Source organism: Lytechinus pictus, chromosome 7 (assembly GCF_037042905.1).
Source record: "Lytechinus pictus isolate F3 Inbred chromosome 7, Lp3.0, whole genome shotgun sequence".
NCBI classification, from domain to species: domain Eukaryota; kingdom Metazoa; phylum Echinodermata; class Echinoidea; order Temnopleuroida; family Toxopneustidae; genus Lytechinus; species Lytechinus pictus.
Genome location: NC_087251.1, coordinates 42,529,089 through 42,550,028, shown reverse-complemented (window position 1 = coordinate 42,550,028; position 20,940 = coordinate 42,529,089). Strand labels below are relative to the sequence as shown.

The 20,940-nt window shown below is 38.1% G+C and overlaps 1 protein-coding gene across 1 annotated transcript; it reads left to right on the top strand.

The window, feature by feature from the left end:
- Positions 1-10,057, top strand: LOC129265718 (uncharacterized). Its single transcript, XM_054903675.2, has 3 exons — positions 1-363; positions 6,009-6,241; positions 7,022-10,057. The coding sequence occupies exons 1-3, from the start codon at positions 243-245 to the stop codon at positions 8,273-8,275; spliced, it is 1,608 nt and encodes a 535-aa protein (XP_054759650.2). The 5' UTR covers positions 1-242; the 3' UTR covers positions 8,276-10,057.
- The last annotated feature ends 10,883 nt before the right edge of the window (positions 10,058-20,940 follow it).

The window sequence follows — 20,940 nt, the reverse complement described above, 5'->3', positions numbered from 1 at the left end:
AATTGAGGAAAAACAAGTTTGGCAGGAAATATTGTCAACTTGTACTAGCTGCTTATATCATTTTAGAGATGGTATAAAGCTGTGTACATTGTGGGTATGTTTGTGCACGGACCTGCACTTTCTGTTTGATATTCGCAGGGAGTTCCTGATATTCGTGGGCGTCCAAACATAATAAAAAAACTTGTCAGAATCCCGGGACAGAATCACTGTATTGTGAATCACTGTGTTGTGTGAATCTCAATATGGCCCATGGAAAGGGCACGCATTGGAAACCCAAGGCGATATTTCTACTCCCGAACACCTATGTCAGTATTTCATATCCAAATAAGGAATCTCAGAATGACTTGGAACACAGAGGATATGGTGAGTTTTATGCATAGTCCAAGAATGTAGGACCTACAGTATATATAGGTCTATACTTGTAAACATGTATGATATCGATTAGCTAGCAAAAAAAAAAAAAAGGGGGGGAGGGGGTGGTTTCGATCATTGACCCGGTGGAATTTCCTGGATATATGTTGGCCTGAGAAGTACCGAATTCCCCCCAAAAAAATTATATTACTGCTATAGTATGTTATTTTGCATCAAAACACATGACGGACGAGTATATTTTTAAAGTGGCTGAGCTATAGAAAATCGTATTATTATCATCATCATCATCATCATTGTTATCAATATCATCATTAGTGTTTATTGTTATTATCATTATTATCATCATTATCACCATCATCACCATTACTACATGTATCATGAAGTTCTTATCAAGGTAAATAAGTAGTCTGCAGGCACAGACCCAGATTGAAACTTTGATCAGCAGGTGTGTCTCCACGCAAATACTAGCATATTCAAAACTTGATGTTTAGTCTGCAGACACAGACCCTGATTGAAACTTTGATCAGCAAGTGTGTCTCCAGATCCACGCAAAGACTAGCACACATAAAACTTGCTGTTTCCATCCTGAGCGAGAGGGCCTTCAGTAAATAAGGCAAGAGTAGGCTGCACATTCAGACCCTTAACTCGAGTGAAGGGTTTGAACAGCAGACTAGTAAATAAGTATGCACTTAAGATGGCGCATAGATGGGGATGTGAGCACGTACTGGACCCCCTCTCCCCCCCCCCCAAAAAAAAAAAAAAGGGGGGGGGGAGGGAGGAAGAGGAAAGAACAATTGGAGCAGGGGCGTAACGAAACATTTCCCGGTCATAATCATGGTATGAACATGCAGCTTTGCAATGAGGCAAACAAATTCAGGGGGCCAGATATGGCATATCGGGCAGAATTTATTCCCAAAAAAAGTTGCGAGCGAGCAAAAATTTTGTCATTTCTATTACAGAAATCAACTTTTGTTACAGATTTTGAAATACTAAAATAGTATTCAGAAAATGATATAATTTATCACCCTTCTCTTCCTTTTTTTTGTCTGTACGCCACAGTGAACAGGATTCCATTTTGCGCGATGATCTATGCGGCGGTAGCGTGAAGAGTAAAAAAAAAGTAGTGCACAGTACTAAAAATCTGTGTAATAAAAGTCCCTATTGAGCGACGTAATAAAAGTCCCGGGCGAGCGAGAAAAAAACATTTTTTATGAGAATCTTTTTGAGACATTTAGGACATTATATTCAGTAAATAGGCCCTAACATCATATCTTGCACTTTTTCTTTACTTTTCTTTCCTCCTTTTTTTTTCTTGGTTGTAGAACTTTTGGGGCCATGGCCAAACCGCTAGTGCTATGCTTTGATATCAAAGCCATTTTAAACCTTACATATTGTCGCTATTATTAATCAAATTGCAGATATACAGTAGGCCTATATATCTTTTACACAACACATTAATTAAACGCAGTTACGTAATGAAACAAATATTTTGAGGGGTCACAACATAATAATGTGGGAAAATTTGTAAAAAGTCGCCAGCGAGGGAAGCTAGCCCGAAAGAATGGCCTTTTGAAATGAATTTCTAATTATTTGATAGATTTTCACTTTATATTAAGCAAATAAAATATTTCATTGTTTTCCATTCATCTCATTTCGTAATTGCCTATTATCTTTATTTTCCCTTCGGTGTGGAACCAAGACCCCCCGTAAGCCAGTGATTGAACGTAAAGCTTAATGTAGGAAGGGTCCATACAGGGGGCGTTATAGAGCCCTTTGAAGGTTACAGATGAAGAGCCCCTACTGCGTGGGGTATGGGGCAGAGCCCCCGGTAGCTTTGGACATGTTGGAGATTTAGAAGTGGCATGTGGTACGATATAAAATTCATTACTCATAGTCGTACACAAAAGCAATATCCTTCCAGTGATTATCAAGCCGATTCTTTAAAGGAATTTACAGAAGGTGATGAATCTACATTTCTGGTAGACTGCTCCAAGCACTGGCGTAAATCCCGGGGGGGATGGGGGGATATATCCCCCCCCCACTTTTCGAGGAGGGGGGGATGGCCTGTACAAACAGCCCCCCCCCCACTTTTTACGAAAGAAATGAAAAAAAATCACAAGAGATAATTGTTTTATTGGTGAAAATTCTTCCTGAAATACCGCTTAAAAAACAAAACAATATTATTGAATCATAAAATGCAAATAAAGAGCCAGTTCACCATTTCCAAACGAAATACTTATGTCCTTATTATAACATTGAAGAGAAACTCCCGTTTCTTCCAATTCATCAATGTTGGGGTCTTTGGGAAGGGACTAAGATGGAATGTAAATTCTTTTTTAATGTAATCTCTAATAAAACCATTAAACAATCATGGGGTAAAAAAGATAATAATTTTGGAGGGGTATTTGCCATATGTACATACAGTGGCGTGACTACGGGGGGGGGGGGGATGGGGGCACATGCCCCCCCCCCATCGGCTGACCAAAAAAAAAACCGGGAAAAAGGGGAAAAGGAGAAAAGAGGGAGATAGGAAGAGAAGCGTATAGTGGGAAAGAAGAAAATATTATTCATTATAATGTTATATTATAATTATGTTATGTTACATTACATAAGATATATTTTTATCATAACTTCATGAAACATAATTTGCCCAGGGCCTACGTCTTCATTGTTCCTGGTGCTTGCATTGTCTGTTAACGATATATATAATCTTGTTGTACTGAAACATCCCGTTTTCAAGTCAATATAAACCAAATACATTTCCTAGCACTTGAGTTATCATTGTTTTATGTAGTGACATATGTTTCTTTTTCATGACTCAAAAAGTGATTGCCCCATGTTAAGGTCTTCGTATATATGAAACATTTCCTGTCCTTGATTACGTTTGCATAAGTGGATTGGTGAGATATGTCTGCTCTTCATGAATTCCTATAATCAGTCCTTAAAATGTCCCTTCTTCTGATCTGAATATCAAAAATTTTCAGCTCGCGCTTCGCGCTCGCATCATTTGGATATTGAAATACGTATGGTCCTAGTTAATTCCTACAAAGAAACCTTAGAATGCCCCACTTCAGGTCTGAATTGTCTAAATTTTCAGCTCGCGCTTCGCGCTCGCAATATTTGATTAATGAGATGCGTATGATAATCATTGCAATGACTACAAAAAGTGTTTCATGTGTTCAGATGTAATTTTTATAAACCAGCAAGCGCTTGGCACTCGCATTAGATGACTATGGTGAGATATGCATACTCTTAATGGATTCCTAAAATATATTCCTCAAAATCTCGCTGTTTGGGGTAAAAATATACGAAAACTTCAGCTCGCGCTTCGCGCTCGTATTGTTTAGCGAGACAGGTACCTATCATGATTACACAAATTTGATTATAATGTCTCTTTTTAGGTGTGAATATAAAAAAAAATCAGCTCGCGCTTCGCGCTCGCATTATTTGATCAGTGAGATGCATATCCGTTTAATGACATTGTCCAGAAAGTGTCTCTATTAGGTCAGTATAACTGGCAACTGAGCGCGCTCACTCAGTGATTCAAACATTTTGCTGGTGCCCCCTCCCCAATGCCGTGACCCACGGTACGCCACTGTGGACATATCAATGACAATTCCTTGCATATCTAAAAACATGATTGCAAAAAAAAAGCCAAAATATTTCAGTCATCCCCCCCAGCCATCAACACGGATTTACACCAGTGGCTCCAAGAACTTATAACTCGATTTGAAATTAAAGAAGAACTTCCTTACATCATGCAAGCCTTGCATACTGCTTCTCAAGTTTCTGGGAATGGCTTCTAGTCCTCCCTTCCTTACTTCGTACCAGCAGATCTATGCTAGTCATAGATACCATAATGCCTATACTTACACATCTATCATATCTCCTCTTCTACGTCTATGTAGAAGAGATGGTAGTTTCAATTAAGTGTTGCAGTCGCTCTGAATAGGACAAGTTCCTCAGTCGAGGTATTAGCTTGGTTGCTCTTCGCTGTACACTCTCTAGCCGTTTCTGATCACCTATTGTAAAAGGTGACCAAACTGAACGGCCATAATAACGCGGGACGTATTAGACCTTTACACATAAGCTTCACTGTATCTTCATCCAAATTTACAAAAGACCTCCTCATTAAACCCAGCAATTTATTTGATTTAGAGACAGCTTGTGAGATGTGGTCTTTGAAGGTGATCGAGTCGTGCATCAAGTAGTACACCCAAGTCCCTCTCTACCTGACTGTCACTAAGAAGTTCAGAGTCATCTTCTTTACCTATGTGATATTCAAATGCAGACTGCATACGACCAACTTTCAAAATAGTACACTTGTCTGGGTGGAAGCGAAGTTGCCATTTCTCAGCTCAGCTTTCTAACAGTGACAGGTCATTCTGAAGTTGCTGACAAGACCTGCAGGTAGATCCGAGCGGGCATAAAGCTTTGTATCATCCGCAAAAAGCTTGATATTTGATTGCATTGTATTGGGAAGATCATTAAAGGTCAAGTCCACCCCAGAAAAATGTTGATTTGAATAAATCGAGAAAAATCAAACGAGCATAACGCTGAAAATTTTCAGGGGGAGAAAATCGGATGTAAAATAAGAAAGTTATGACATTTTAAACTTTCGCTTATTATTCGCAAAACAGTGATATACACAACTCAGTGACATGCAAATGGGACAGTTGATGATGTCCCTCACTCACTATTTCTTTTGTGTTTTTTTATTGTTTGAATTATACCATATTTCATTTTTTACAGATTTGACAATAAGGACCAACTTGACTAAACCATATAATATTAAACAATAATAATTCAACACGTTCAGAGAGGGATCATATATTCTCTGTTTCACTTGTCGATGTGGAGAAAATTAGAATATTTCTTATTTCATATAATAAGATACAAATGAAATAGTGAGTGGATGACGTCATCAGTCTCCTCATTTGCATACCGACCTGCATGTGCTGTTTTGTGAAATTAAGCGAAATTATGAAATTTTCAGTGTTATGCTTGTTGGATGTTCCTCTTTTTATTCAAATCAACTTTTTGTTGGGGTGAGCTTGTCCTTCAATGTATGCCAAGAACAGACAGGGACCGAGCACATTACCCTGAGGAATACCACTTGAGACTTCACACCAGTTCGACTCCTGACCCTTCGCCCAAGAAAAAAGACCTTGATCCACCCATGGACATGTCCTCGAATACCATATGCCTCTAGCTTTGTCAGTAATCTTTGGTGTGGCACAGTATCAAAAGCCTTCATAAAATCCATGTAGATGGCATCAATAATGTGCCGCCATCATCTAATACTCGAGTCCATTCATCAATGACTTCCAACAAATGTGTGGTCCATGACTTACCCACAACAAATCCATGTTGATGAGGAGAAAGGAGTGCATTTCTATAGAAATGTTCCATGAAAACTTTTCTTATCAAAGATTCAAGTACCTTACAGACAATACATGTCAAACTAACTGGCCGATAATTCGATAATTATTATTGATTACAATCATATTTACAGCTTTTAAGAAATCATTAAAATAATCAGCGGCTTTTCAATACATTCTTTTTCATTCGGATAAGTTCGATGTCGTAGTATAGCCTTTTTGCAAATTACACTTTCCATTTCTTGTTCATAATAGGAAGTTGCATTATTGAAGAAGGCTTGGATCGTTCTTGGACGATAGATCAACTCGTTTGTGAGGTGATAGCCCATTATCCTCAACATAAGGCTGAGCTAGCAAAGACTGGAATCGAGTTCGCCAAGCTTCAGAGATATTCCAAGGAGATCATTGTCCACGTCCTTGTGAAGGGAAGTACTGTCGCTGACCTTGAGAAACAACATGGACAAGGAATCTTGGTTATTCTTCAAAAGGTAATAGTTTTAACGGTAATGGGGACCGTGTTGGTGGTGGTCTGTGGTGGTGGTGATGATGATGATGATGATGATGGTGATGATGATCATGATGATGATCATGATGATAGTGATTTAAATTATAATTATGATCATGATGATAATAATTTTACTCTTGATGATTAGGATAATTAGAATGGTGGTGATGATAATGATGATGATGATAATGATGATTATATTGATATTGATGATAGTGCATGGCGATGATGATTATGATGAGGATGCTGATGATGGCGATGGTGACGATAATGATATCACATGAAGGAAGCCTCATCGATGGTCTATGTCATTGGGTGATTTTATGAGTCCGGTGTTGGCCTTGGTGTTTGTGTTGAAATTTTAGATTGCTTCCCCTAGCTCCAAAACTTATTCAAAGTTTGTAAAACTGATCCAGATCACATTATTTACATCTTAACAACTATTGAGTGACTTTTCGGGACCATCTTCATTTTATGTTTGGTGTTATAATCGTGTAAAAATTGACCTAACACCTACACCAAAAGGTCTACACTGAACTTGAAATCACCCATTGTTGCAGCAAGGACAATCAACAATTACTCAAACTTGTCAAAAGCAATGATTCGTTGGCCGCTTAATTATTTCATGTATTTAAAAAGATACCAATTTTTTTACTTTACGTTGCTGTTGATGTTTCTTCTAATGCCTTTCAAAATCTTTCTTGAAAAAGTGGTATCTTTTACTAATTTGTTTAATCGACTTCTTGACGTTTGATTTTTGCAGGCGAGTGTTGCGCCATCACAAAAGGTGCCGAAAGAAATGAAGGGTGCCGTAAAGGTCAAGGAGGAGGTGAAGTACCCGGAGAAGTCCTCCAACCAAAGACAGATAAAAATCGAACCAACATCACATGAGTTAGTTGACCAGGTCCAGCGCGAGCTGGATATCTTGTCACAGCTAGGAGGTATAACAATTGCTCACCTAAACTGCCAGTCTCTTTGTAACAAGAAAGATGAGCTGAAACTCCTTCTGCTTTGTCGGGCAACAGTTGATGTGATGACCCTAAGCGAAACCTGGCTTGGTGAAAACGACGCAAACGAAAGTTTCAACGTTCCTGGATACACAATTATGTCAAGGAAGGATGGGGCTCCTAAGTTTACAGGTAGGCCACGCGGTGGTGTTTTGATATATGTGAAAGACAGTCTTTCAAGATTGGTCAGAGAGTGTGACACCAAGATGGAGAAAGGATTAGATGCATGCTGCATCGATATCCAGCTTGGCGGGAGTAATGGTGTAGGGAAAGGGTCAGACCAAATCAACATATGCTTGAAGAAGACTCTACTGAGAATAATAAATGTGTACGTGCCACCTGGAACGAGGGATCAGGTTTCCCTCTTTAAAAAGCTGCAAAGAAGTTTGGATACATTGAAGGCAACAGATAGCTGCAAGCCGACATCTTCCAAAGGAACTGGTAACAAGAAGTATCCTTGTTGCTGTAAAACAAATTATGTGATACTAGGTGATTTCAACTGCGATAGAAAAACTCTGTCGTCGTGCAAAGTCATGGAATCGGTGAAGGGGGAGAAACTCCAAACGCTCGACGAACTTGAGAAAAACCATCATTTGTCACAGCTGATCAAAGATTCTACACGGGTTGATTTGAGGAAGACGAAAGGTCGGGACACATATCAGACGACAGAATCTTTGATTGATTTTGTCTTCACAGATGATCCATTTGCTGTCTTGTCCTCGGGAGTGGCTCATATTGCTATGAGTGATCATTATATGGTTTACTGTGCCTATGAGCCTGATAAAAAATATCTCCACAAGTCAACACCGTTGCTGACATTTGAGGAGTTTTCTCAACTTTCCAAGAGTGATATCGACAAAGAAGTATATGGGATGATTCGTGCCCGTGACCTTGCCAAGCAAAGGGGTGATTGGGATGAGTACGATCGGTTAAAAGATGCCATCAAAGTAGCAAAGAATGAATACAAAAAAGAACGGAAGCAACAAGAAAAGGCGTTGAAGTTAAAATGACTCATGTATAACCAAAAACATTAAATGAAATGACCGGTTATAACGCTTCGAAATAATGATTACCGGTATCTTAATATTGACGATTGTTAGTTGATCATAATGAAATATATGCGATGATCTGTTATGGTGATGTTTATTGTGACATGGCAAATAGAAGGGTATTTTGCGATTTGTGTAATCCGTAAATGTTCGTAGTGTTCATACGCCTAGTATATGTAAAATTTCATTTGTATTGTTACGATCCTTAAGAAAGTAACCACTTGATCACTCCTATTCGTGATCTACCAGATATTCCTTTGGATTTGGCATCATTGCCAGGATACTCGCCTTCCAAAACCCCTCCAATAATTCATCATGGTTGCATAAGCATGATAAGGCATTGCAGAAGCTGAAAAATGACAAATTCAAACATCCAAGTGACTTACCTGTTAAATGATTAAAGAATTCGGCGTAGAGCTGGCCAAACCATCAACTCAAGTCATATCATCAATAGTTGCATGCTAGCAAGACCATAGTTCTGATTCGTTTGCTGCTAAATGAATATAGATTCCGAATTGCAGGTCACATTGATGAGATAACGTCAAAGGATCATATCTTGATCATTATCTGTTTTAACTTTTAACATTTTACTTGAAGGTCGTGCTGAACCTTTGAACTGTATGCGTATGTCTAGGCTACAGCTGATTTTACTAAATCGTTCTACTGTGTGAACTATAACGTGCCAATAGATAATGGATATAATTTTGTGTACGGATATCCAACATACCAGTTATTTTGCAGTTTTCTCTCTTACCCAGAGTGTCAAGATAGGAAGAGAAATTACTCCATTATGACCGGCATAGGCATAGTAGACAATCAAAGCAGTTCAATATATATATGGGCCCCCATCTTACAAAGAGTTACGATTGATCCGATCAACCTCAATTATATGGAAATTCGTCGATGTCATTATTTTTTCTTCAGGAATTTTTGCACAATGTCCTTTGTAAACAAAAATAAGCACACCGAATTTTGGAGAAAACCATGAATTTAAGAATGGACATCGTATCTATAAAATATGCTGAACCAACATGCTTTTTAGATGCTGACATTCCTGGATTTCCAGAGTCGTGGTTGATTGGATCAATCGCAACTCTTTGTAAGACGGGGGTCCTGCATGGTCTGAGTGTATACAGATAGATACCGCACATCATCAATATTATCAACCTACAAACTTCAGTTTCTTTCAGCTCACATGCCTTCTATTTCCATTTAAACTGAACTAATATACTAGTTTAGCTTCTTCTTCTCCCCCCATCTCCCATACACATATACACCCACACCCATCCACACCCACACACACACACACATACACACACACACACACATACGTCCACACCCTTCGGTCCATAAGGCCCTTACAGCAAGAAAAAAATCATACGGTATTTATTAATGATTTAAACCTACAACCCTGTAAGTGTGGATTAGACATGAGAGTGTGGGTGGGTGAATGTGTTTGTGCGGGAACTTGACTCTTGAAGTGGGTGAGTTAAATGATGTGTGTGGGGAGAGTCTTCTGCATGTGTGCTTATCATGCTTATGTACCATTTAACATTTTCAATCGATATTTCTGATTTTTTTTTTTATTACAATTCCCGTATTTTAAATCTGTACTTTCCTAAATATGTATATAATTTACAATAATATATTCATGTTGATGTTATTTACAGTAATATAAATTGTAAACGTATCTTTATTCTAGCTTGATGTTGATCTATACCAAATAAATAAATAAATGAAATGAAAATGAATGCTGCGTCATAATGATTACTGTCTTAAAATGATTACCCGGTCGATATTGCACCGGATAGGGAAGGGGCAATATATTATACAATTACAATAATAATAATAATGATAATGATAATAATAATAATAATAATAATAATGGTGGCTACTTTTAAAGCACAAAGGTCCACCTTTCGGTGCCCATGGCACGTCAAGAAAAATAAAAATATATATACACACAAACAATAATAGAAAACGAAAAAGAATTGAATTTTGAATTATCCTGAATAAAACACACTAAACTGTGGGAGGGGTACAAATAAGTTTTCAGTTGGGACTTGAATGTTTATGTTGATGAAATTTGGCGTAATTGGATAGGCAGTTGATTCCATAGCTTTGGTCCTAAAACAGAGAATGTATGGTCTACAAATAGTCTATTCAAGGACACGAAGACACTGAATTGTTGAAACATGGCAAGTCGACCTGTTTTGGACAAGAAGATGACGAGTTGTTGGAACTCGGCAAGTCGACTTGTTTTGGACAAGAAGACAAGATTGAGGAGTTGTTGGAACTCGCCAGGTCGAATTGTTTGGGACAAGATGACGAGTTGTTGGAACTCGGCAAGTCGAATTGTTTGGGACAAGATGACGACTTGTTGGAACTTACCAAGTCAATTATTTGGGACAAGAAAAGATGTTGAGTTGTTGAAAAATGACTCCATTTTGTCCCAAATCAAGTCGACAAACAAGATTCAACATCTTGTCATCCTGTTCTCTTGTCCCAAAACAAATCGAAAAACAAGATTCAACATCTCGTCATCTTGTTCTCTTGTCCCAAAACAAGTCGACAAACAAGATTCAACATCTCGCATTTTGTTCTCCTGTCCCAAACAAATAGACCTGCCGAGTTTAAACAATTGGTCTTCTAGTCATTTAACCCGTCTTCTCATCTCGTCATCTGGTTTCAGCTTCCGCAGCTTTCAGTGGGCAGGTTAGGAAAAAACAGGATATATACATTTCGTATGACGTGTCATTCGATTCCCAATTTTGACATCACCTCGCATCATCATGACTCTTGACCCCAAAACATTCCGTTGGTCCTCGTCCCCCTCCGAACATATGACGATAGTTCTGATTGATTGAAAGTTAGCCCGTGTGTGATACACAATAATGATTCCATCAAACCAGGAATGACATTGAACTCGCCTATCCTCTCCTTGCTATAAGTAACCTAAGGACAAGGACGTCTTCATATTTTAATGATCTTGATAGTGTACCAATGCAAATATCAATTCTTTGTGCCTTCTGTGCGTCAATATCATCCTTGTTATTAGGATCAATATGAAATACAAGAATGTTCATTTCATAAAGCAGACGTCTGAGCATGATGTGACGAGACTATTTTGCAAATCACATTAACCCTGACGTTTTGCACGTAGTCCCTCATGCCTTTCGAAGAAAAGGGATCAACTCTGTAGGAATTCAACTCTGTAGGAAGCATGCCAGTGTATATCACAAAGTTTATAAATTGATCGTACGCTTGATTTTTTACGATTGATTACAAATTGTGGTAAATGCAATCATTCGTAAAGATATTCTTCTACGATGATTGCTAAGCTTTGTGACAAGCGCCCCTGGTCTTGAGACATGAAGGTCACAAAGTGAACTTCATCGGGATAATCATGAGAAATTTGTGAATAATGCTCCGCGCGCGTCAGAAAATTTTACATTAATTCAATTAAGAAAAATACCTAATATTCTTCATTAAAAATATCGATGAATATTTTATTAGAAATACACAACGGATCAGCAAAGTGTCGGGGACATATCGAAAATATTTACTCACCATATTTTGTTCCCCGTTTATTGAATTTCAAACGAGCGGCAATTTATCTATGCTTTGTGTATCGTCATGTACTATTTGGTATTCGCATTACCGCATATACGTCAGAATTTTGTCAGTAATATAGTCAGTAACGGTAATCCTACACATATAAAGGGAGTTAGGGGCACTTGGTTTGGCAAATTATTTTCAGGGGCGTTGCTACAAGGGCAGCAAAAGAACTGTCAAGTAGTTAATGAGGAGGAAAGAAAAGACTGAAGAAGTAAAATGAGTATCGAAGAAAAAATGAGAATCAAAAAGATTATGTAAATACTTTTGAAAGAAAAGGAATCATAATCCCTGAATATTTGCCGATCTCAAAATTATGACAGAAATATAACTCACCGTCGGTTTCGCTTTCCCGCAAACTTTCAGAAATACGACACAGCATTGAATACCAAACACATATATTTACTTGTAAGCTGGAAATGGGGCTAGAGCTTTGAGCTTGAGACTCCCCCCCCCCCCCCCCACCCTTTCTAAATTTCACTCAAAATAATTATAGGCCTATTTTTTAAACTTTGAATCAGTGAAGAGGTGGAAAAAGCAATCACAATGAGTGAACTATTGGATTCCGGGATAATTTGCATATTCTTGGAACACATGTATATTCCCTTCAAAATTAAAATTTATACAAAAGATGTGCTTAGATCACTTTAATACAAATTATAAATAAATTCTTCTCCAAGATTCCGAGGGAGATAGAGAAAGAGGGCAAGTTTAGTAATGTCAGATTAGTAAGATCTTGTAGGAAGATCTTGTAATGTGTAATATCTTGCACTGGTGTTAAAAGTAGGGGTCTGCAAAATGCCAGCGACCCCCCCCCCCGATCGAAAAAAAATGTCGACCGAATTAAGAGTTAATAATGATAGTTTTTCGATAAGGCAATCATGCGCAAGGTCGTCGAATCTTCATCACATATGTATTTTGCCGACATATTTCAGTTATATGCAAGGATGATCTTTAACTGATTAACAACACAATGTATTATGTAAAGAGCAATAAGGACATCGTCCCGATGTTTTACTCGTCATAATATAAAGTAGAAGATTATTATTTTCAACCAGAACACTGTAAGGTCAGGGTAAAGGACGTTTGTGTGACGTCATAATAATATAAAGTAACATCGTAACAAGGTCATGATTCGCAAGAAACCGTGAACTTCGATCTAAAAACTGCATGTCAAGCGCACTGTCTAATATTTAACGGTTTATTTCCAATTGGTCTAATGCCAATTCGTCCAATTGCCAACTCGTCTACTATCATTTGGTTTACCATCAGTTCGTCCGTCCACTATCATCATGGTCTAATTGCCATTTCGTCCACTCACCATTTCGTCTTATATCCAGTTGGCCGTGAATAGCCATGTAGTCCATAAACCATTTGGTCTAATTGGATAAGTGTTAATTTGGCGAAATGAATGAAAAGAAAATGGGTATGCCTATTAGACCAACTGGTTATTAGACGAAATGGTCATAGACGAACTGGTGATTAGACGAAGTGATTATTGGAAAAAATGGTTGTTGGACCAAATGGTTGTTAGACCAAATGTTGATGGACGGAATGGCATTAGACTAAATGAAGGTAGACCATGTGATGAGTGGACGAGTTGGCAATAGACGAATCGGTAGTTTACCATATTTTACATGTCATTCAGATCTGGGTTTCTATCAAAATAAGAAAAGACCTGGGACAAAGAGTTCACATCTGAGGTAACTTCTCCATTATGGCAACTACCATGGCAACACGAATCAACAGCCAAGCTTAATCAGGGTTTCTGTGGTATTTGCCATAATGGCAAAATTGTTACAGTTGTAACACTTTATGCTAGGTGCGTCACTTTACTGTAGAGGGGAGGCAGTGTGACATATTAGCAGGATTACCACATCTACAACATTAAACGTAATACGTAATGCTCCCAGTTTATGAAATAACGAAATAATAGTTACTACAATAATTTGAAGAATATTCATTAGTTACTTGCTTTGTACGCTCGTAAATCTTTGACAGGGTCACAGTAAACCGCTGTTCGATAAAATCAGGAGCATAAACAGAGTCAAATTTGGACGATAAGTGACCAATAATGATCAATCGTCAGGACGTTTATTGATTTGTTTTTAAAATGTGTTTTTCCATAACAACAACAACAACAACAAAACACGACTCATAACATCGTTGATTAAATTTTGTCATTTTACTACTCGCTCTTCAATAAAGAAATGAATTTCATTCTAGCAACTGACAAAAAATAGAATGGAGTAATAACAACAACTTTTCACTGACAATATGTTTTAAATGTCTTACTTGTGCACAAGCAGCACCGTAGAGAATATCTTGTTTGCAAATTTAGGTCTTAATAATATACCCCCCTCCCCCCCCCCCTCTTCTTCATCCTAGATAGGACGTACGCATATATGGCCTGGTTAATTTCTTCATAAGTTGGTGACAAGAATATCTAGACAGAAGACGAGTCGGATCTTTGGGCAGTCACGGGGAAATCATATTTTTGGGCCCGTTGCAGAAAGAGTTGCAATCAATCGCAACTCTAAAAATCATGCGTAACTTGATTTTCAACCAATCAACAGCGCGCATTTGGGACTTGCGATTGATTTGTTGACTTCCGTTTAAACGCAACTCTTTCTGCAACGGACCCCTGTGGTCCGTTGCAGAAAGAGTTACGTTGCAGAAAGAGTTTCCGATGCTAATTTAGAGGAGTCGTTTCAAAATATGCGTCAGTGTTTAGAGTTTGGGATATAATGTGAGATCAAAGAAATCCGCGCTTTTCATAGTCCCCCAATACTCTTCTAAAGGCTGGTTGATAACACTTATGAGCTGACTAGATTTGATTGGGAAAATCTACCCTGCCTTTCATGTTTTACATTTATAAGCCTTTATATACATTAAAACAAAGAACTCTAGTGGAATGTTAAATGGTTTGTAGTGGACGGGGTAGTTGACACTTTCGTAATATCATATAATTTTTAGTTAAATTTTAATCATTCAATCTGATAGATGACCACTGCAGATGAGCACCCAAGATATTTCCTTAGCACTACATCCTGACTTATGGATCCTGCTGAGTATCGTTGTAGAAGGGTTTATAAGGGAATCATGCATTATGTCTAAGGATCGAATAGAAGATTATTTCCTGTACCTATAAATCACCATCACTGCATATTCAGGATAATAACTTACAGGGGCGACGGAACCGGGGGGGGGGGGGGGAGCAGGGGGGCACTTGCTCCCAAAAAATTCCCAGTAGGAAAAAAATCCCTTTTTTCAAAATGAGTGTGCCTTTTTTTTATTTAATGATATGTGTCCTTTTTCAAAATAAAATACCTTTTTTTAATTAAAACAAAAAATTTTAGGTTAGAAAAAAAAATGTTTGGCTCGCGCTTCGCGCTCGCATCAATTAATGTTTAGCAAGATACTCATTCTGTTCTTGGTTGCAAAATGTGCTTAGGATGTCCAGTTTTTAGAATGGAATATCACAAATTTTCAGCTCGCGCTTCGCACTCGCTTCAATTCTTTAGTTAGATACACATCTTTTTCATTATATAACAAAAACTGCTAGGAATGTTCAATTTTCAAATCTTATTAAATCATGAAGTGTCCAAAAGTTTGAGCTCGCGATTCGCGCTCGCAACATCTCGCAATCGATGCCCTTTTAACAGTAATTTGCGGGATAATGATATTGACCAAAAAGCGAGATTCACAACTTCAGATTTGAATTGTTTTCAAATAAAAATAAGGCCTAAATATATATTTCCATCAATCAGTAATCACTTCAAAAAGGCTTTGCTCAACTTAATAACTACAAAACACACAACTACTTAATGCAGATGATAATCTCATGGTCAAAATATCTCTTTGCTTTGAAATGCCCATTTTGACATTTTAAGTGCCCTTATTTGGCTTTGCACCCCCCCCCCAACGAAAAAACGTTCCACCGCCCCTGCTAACTTATAAAGCTCCCTCGAGAGACTGAAGCCAAGATAAACATTTACTCTGCCTTCGTTCGTCTCCACCTATTCCTTTTGTTGCCTTTTTGTCCCGACGCAACAAAATATTCTCAATATAGTCCCGAGAAAATTCCCTGACATTGATAAAACGAATTCCATCTACTCTCTCTTTCAGTTCACGAATGTCCACCGGCATCGATCCGCGACGACCGTTATTCGATGACAGGGGGTCATCGCTTCCATCTGCACGATGATTTAGCAAATTGCCTACAGATCGCCTTCGAGATGGCGGATTCGTAACACGTTTCTGTATCTTCTTCCCGGTATCATATTCGCCAGAGTCTTGGGGGTGGCAAATCTCCATAATATTTTGAAGCGTCGTTGCCTTAAAATGCCTGGATTTGCCAAAGACAGGTGTCTTTGACCGAAAGGCTGTAGAGTGGTCATGATTACCATGATCGTCATGTTCGCCAGAATGCATGTCCTTTTGTAGGATGTGACTATGCTCATCGTTTCCTAGTAAAATCTTATCGGTTCTTTTCGATCGGGATTTCATAAAGACGTTTCTTGGTTTACTCGGTGGTCTGGGACTCTGTTGCACTGAGATCTGCTTTGAGAACTGGCTCTCATTGGTAATTGCGCCAGGAGAATTGGCCATTGCAGTTGGGACGCGAAGTCTACGTCTTGGTGATGTTGTAGTGCTTTTTCCGCTGGTCCTGGACTCACTACCGGTTGCACTGCTGCTAATGCTATTCGCACCAAGTATGCCAAGAGAGCATTCGCCTTCAGCAAACTTCACATCCGTTTCTTTGCAGCTGTTGAAATCGTGTGAACTTGAAGACGTGGTTTCTGATTCTCTCCGTGTCTTGGATATGAATGATCCATTATATGCTTTCTTGTCATGCACGCATATACTCCCACATTTTTCCTTCTTTCCTTTCGACCTGATTCCCGGTAGCTCCACTGGTTGTTCTTTAATGGGTGGCTGCATTGGTCTTGATATGATATCATCGTTATTGCTGCGAAAATAGATACATTTGGTGCGTTTTAATCCATGCTCAAAGTTGCTCCACTTTCGTAAGCCAACACTAGGTAGGACTTTATCTCCAACTACAGTTTTCCGGTATGTTGCTAACTCCGTTGGTTTCATGGTCATCTTTTTATGATGGAAGTCTAACTCGATTATTATAATTACTGCCCTTGGCTAAACTTGATAATCATCAGATGCTCTTTGAATTGGTTTTGAAGAGAGTGGTTATAAAGATTCACCAGTATGTATGCAGTACCGTTTATGATAACTTATCCCCATCCCGTCTATCGGTGAAAAGAGGTCGATGATCATTATCCACGTCCAAAGGCAGCAGCCTGGTTCAAGGAGTGAGGTGGTTTAGTGAGAATCGGGGTCGCCTCTGCGTGCTCCAAGAATGTTCCCGTTTCCATGGAGTGACGTCAACATCTACCACCCTGTCTACCCCCTATCCATCATCGCCAGTAGCCAGTTGCGATTAATCTCAACACACCCAATCAGACGCGAGTCCCCAATGCGCAGTTCTGATTGGTTTAAAAGCAAGTTGCGTTTGTTTGCATCTATTTGTACAACGGGGCCCAGAGCTGGAATCCCCACGACTTAGATTGCTAGAACCCACGATTGCACTTTGAACTCAATACTCCGCAAACGAACCCTGGGACAGAAATGAAGCGGTTTCGAATTTCGTTGTTATGCCATATTAGATATGAAGTTTAAATGCACTTTATAAGGTCATGGTGATCTATCAGCAGCAAGAGTCATGTTTATCAGTTTCTATAAAGACGGTACATGTATAGGCCTATATACATTGCGAGGGGCCTTAAAATGCACCCCCATCAATTTTCTTCAGTGGTTAATGATGAATAAAAATGTGTTTTTTTCAGGAGCGGTGTGAAATGATTTGCCTGTTGATATACTGTAGGTACAATAAAATAGCCATTTTCAATTTCTAAAGGATATGCACAAGCTGCTCGCATATGACGTCACAGATCAAAAATGAAAAATTATGGTAACTTTTTTAATCTTTGAAGGATTTTCCTGAAACCCTCACCCAGGGCGGATCCAGGATTTTTCAAAAGGAGATGCACATTTTCCCGAGGAAAGATTTGACAAGCAAAAAAAAAGGTTTTCAACAAAAGAATGAGGACATTTCGTCCACGAAAAAATTCGACAAGCAAAAAAAAGAAGGGGGGCACACTTCTGTTATTGGAATTTTTATATTACAAATTTTAATTGTGCCTCTCAAAGGGGGGAGCACGGGTCGGCTTCCCCCCCCCCCCTTGAATCCGCCAGTGCCCTCACCAACAGTGTTTTTTTTTTTTAATACTTATATTCATTTTTACTGCTACTTTTACAATAAACTTTTTGTCAGATTGAACTTTCCGTAGCAATTATTGATTGCAATATATATACCTTACAACAATGATTGATAAATGACACAGATCACATATACAATAGGCAAAATTTACAAATTAAAAACACATAAACAATTATGCTTTTCTTTCTTTAACCCCATTCTACTAGCATGGGCGGAAATCTCTCGTTGAAGGTAGGGGGGACACAATTGAGTTTTCCGTTTTTATGTTCTACAGAATTACTAACTCAAACACACACACATACATATATATATATATAATTATATACATATTTCGAAGAGGGGAGGTATTCCTAACTAAAGAAGAAAGACCTCAATAAATAATGCGAGCGCGAAGCGCGAGCCCAAATATGTTGATATTTCATCAATTGTGACCTGGAAATTGAACATTCTGAACATTTTTTATGATCATGAACTAGATTCGAACCTACCTAAACCATTAATGCGAGCGCGAAGCGCGAGCTGAAAGTTTTTGATTTTCCAACCTAAAAAAACTAGACATTCGTAACACTTTTTCAAATCATGAACAGGATAGGAATTACCTAAAAACTGGATATTCGTAACACTTTTTCAAATCATGAACAGAATAGGAATTCAACTAAATAATAGATGCGAGCGCGAGCTGAAAAAAAACTGGGCATTCTTGGCATTTAATAAAGAACGAAATAAAGAATCTAAACAATGAATGCGCGAGCTGAAAGTTTTTTATTTTTCAACCTAAGAACTGGACATTCATAGCACCTTAAAAAGAATATGAACAGGATAGGAATTTAAACAATTAATGCGAGCGCGAAGCAAGAGGTGAAAGTTTTTTTTATTTTCCAACCTAATTACTGGACATTCCTAGTACTTAAAAAAAAATTATGAACAGGATAGGAATCTAAACAATTAATGCGGGCGCGAAGCGCGAGCTGAAAGTTTGTATTTTTTGCAACCTAAAAACTGGACAATCGTAACACTTTTTCAAACCATGAACAGGATAGGAATTTTACTAAACAATATTAAATTCAAGCGCAAAGTGTGTGCTGAAGACATGACATTTCCGGCCTAAAAATTGATATTATTAGCATATTTTAGAATCAAGGACAGGGTAGCTATCTAACTTAATTTTAATCAATGTGAGCGCGAAGCGTATCCTGATCTTTTTTATTTTCCAACCAAAAAAGTCATTTCCTTTTCACTTTATAGCAACAAACAGGATAGTATCTGACTCAACCATATTACTGATTCGAGCGCGAAGCGCGAAATGATTTTCTTTATATTCAGATCTGAAAACTGGATCTTTCAAGCACTTCTGAAATAAAGAACAAGCAGTTTGTCCCAATAAGTGATGCGAGAGCAAAGCGCGAGCTAATTTTTTTAAAGATTTAAACGTACAAATTATGAAAAAAGATGGATATCTTCCTTAATAAATGATTTGATTTTATATATTTCGGTCTAAAAAGTGAAAAAAATAAGCAAGTTTTGAAATAAAGAGATGGCTGTGTATTAATGCAAAGCGCCGGCGATTTTTTCATTTTTATACTATGACCTGAAAGTTTTCTTTTTTTCCAATTATTCCCCTCCCCTTCCATCATTTAATTTTCTTCCTCGTCTTATTTTTCTCCTCACTTTCCTATTTTAATATGCGCCGCCAAAAGGGGGCGGGCCGCCGCTTCGCCCCCTTGATCTAGTATGATGACCCCTCCCACGGCAGGAATTTTGTGTAAAAATGGAATATAAAAGTCTCGTAAATAGAGTATTTAAAACAAATTTTGGGGGATTAAACATAGTTAAAATTCACTGCGAAGGATTAATCATAACTCATGAAAACTATTCTTTTTACTGAGTACGCGAACAATGAAAATATTCTTATATTCCAAGTAAATTTGGAATAAAGGGAAAATGAATTGGTTTAACAAAGGTATTTTTACGGAGTATGGAACATTCTCGTTTACCATCTATGCACTAAATTTACTTATAAGTATTCAGAGGCGATTTTCTTTTTTCGTCATTTTTATTAGTTATGAAATTGACAATGGCCATCGATGTCATCAATGTCACCACTCTTTGGCTGGCATATAGGGCTAGATGCGAGTTCGAGAATAGTTGGGCCGGTATGCCTTTTCTTTTCCTATCCAAGTTCTGAACAAAAATCTGTTTATATATATTTCGAAATTTGAGGATACATGTGTATAATTTCTATTTTGAATTATGTATTTTTCCATAATAAAAGACCACAAATAGTAGGGGGACATTTGATATTATGTCCCCCCCCCCCCTTTCCAAAATGGTAGGGGGGACGCGTCCCCCCTGGGATTTCCGCCCGTGTCTACTAGCAATTGCTAACTTTGGGCACCTTCAAACATGAAATCGTATTTTTTTCTGAATTTGAAAATTGAAAGTTTATACTTCACACAGTTGAAATTCCCCCAAAATAATGCTTGATCTTAATGATCTATTGACCAGGCCCCATGCATGTACATGTTATAGAGAAAAGAATGATATTGTATCATTTACAAGTTATATACAAAATTCCGGCAAAATTCATGAAAAGCATGCATTACCCGGGATGCATTGTAAATATTTTAATGCAATATTAGTTTACACACACACAACTTATACAAATCAAGCCTATCAAGGCACTGCTGGTAGAGACACACATATACTTGTTTAC

What these genes read in the sequence shown, in the direction of transcription:
- LOC129265718 (XM_054903675.2), top strand. Translation starts at nt 243, where the DNA reads ATGGCCCATGGAAAGGGCACGCATTGGAAACCCAAGGCGATATTTCTA. An exon ending in CTTGGAACACAGAGGATATG is followed by an intron (nt 364 to 6,008) that starts GTGAGTTTTATG and finishes TGTTCATAATAG; the next exon opens with GAAGTTGCATTATTGAAGAA. An exon ending in TCTTGGTTATTCTTCAAAAG is followed by an intron (nt 6,242 to 7,021) that starts GTAATAGTTTTA and finishes TGATTTTTGCAG; the next exon opens with GCGAGTGTTGCGCCATCACA.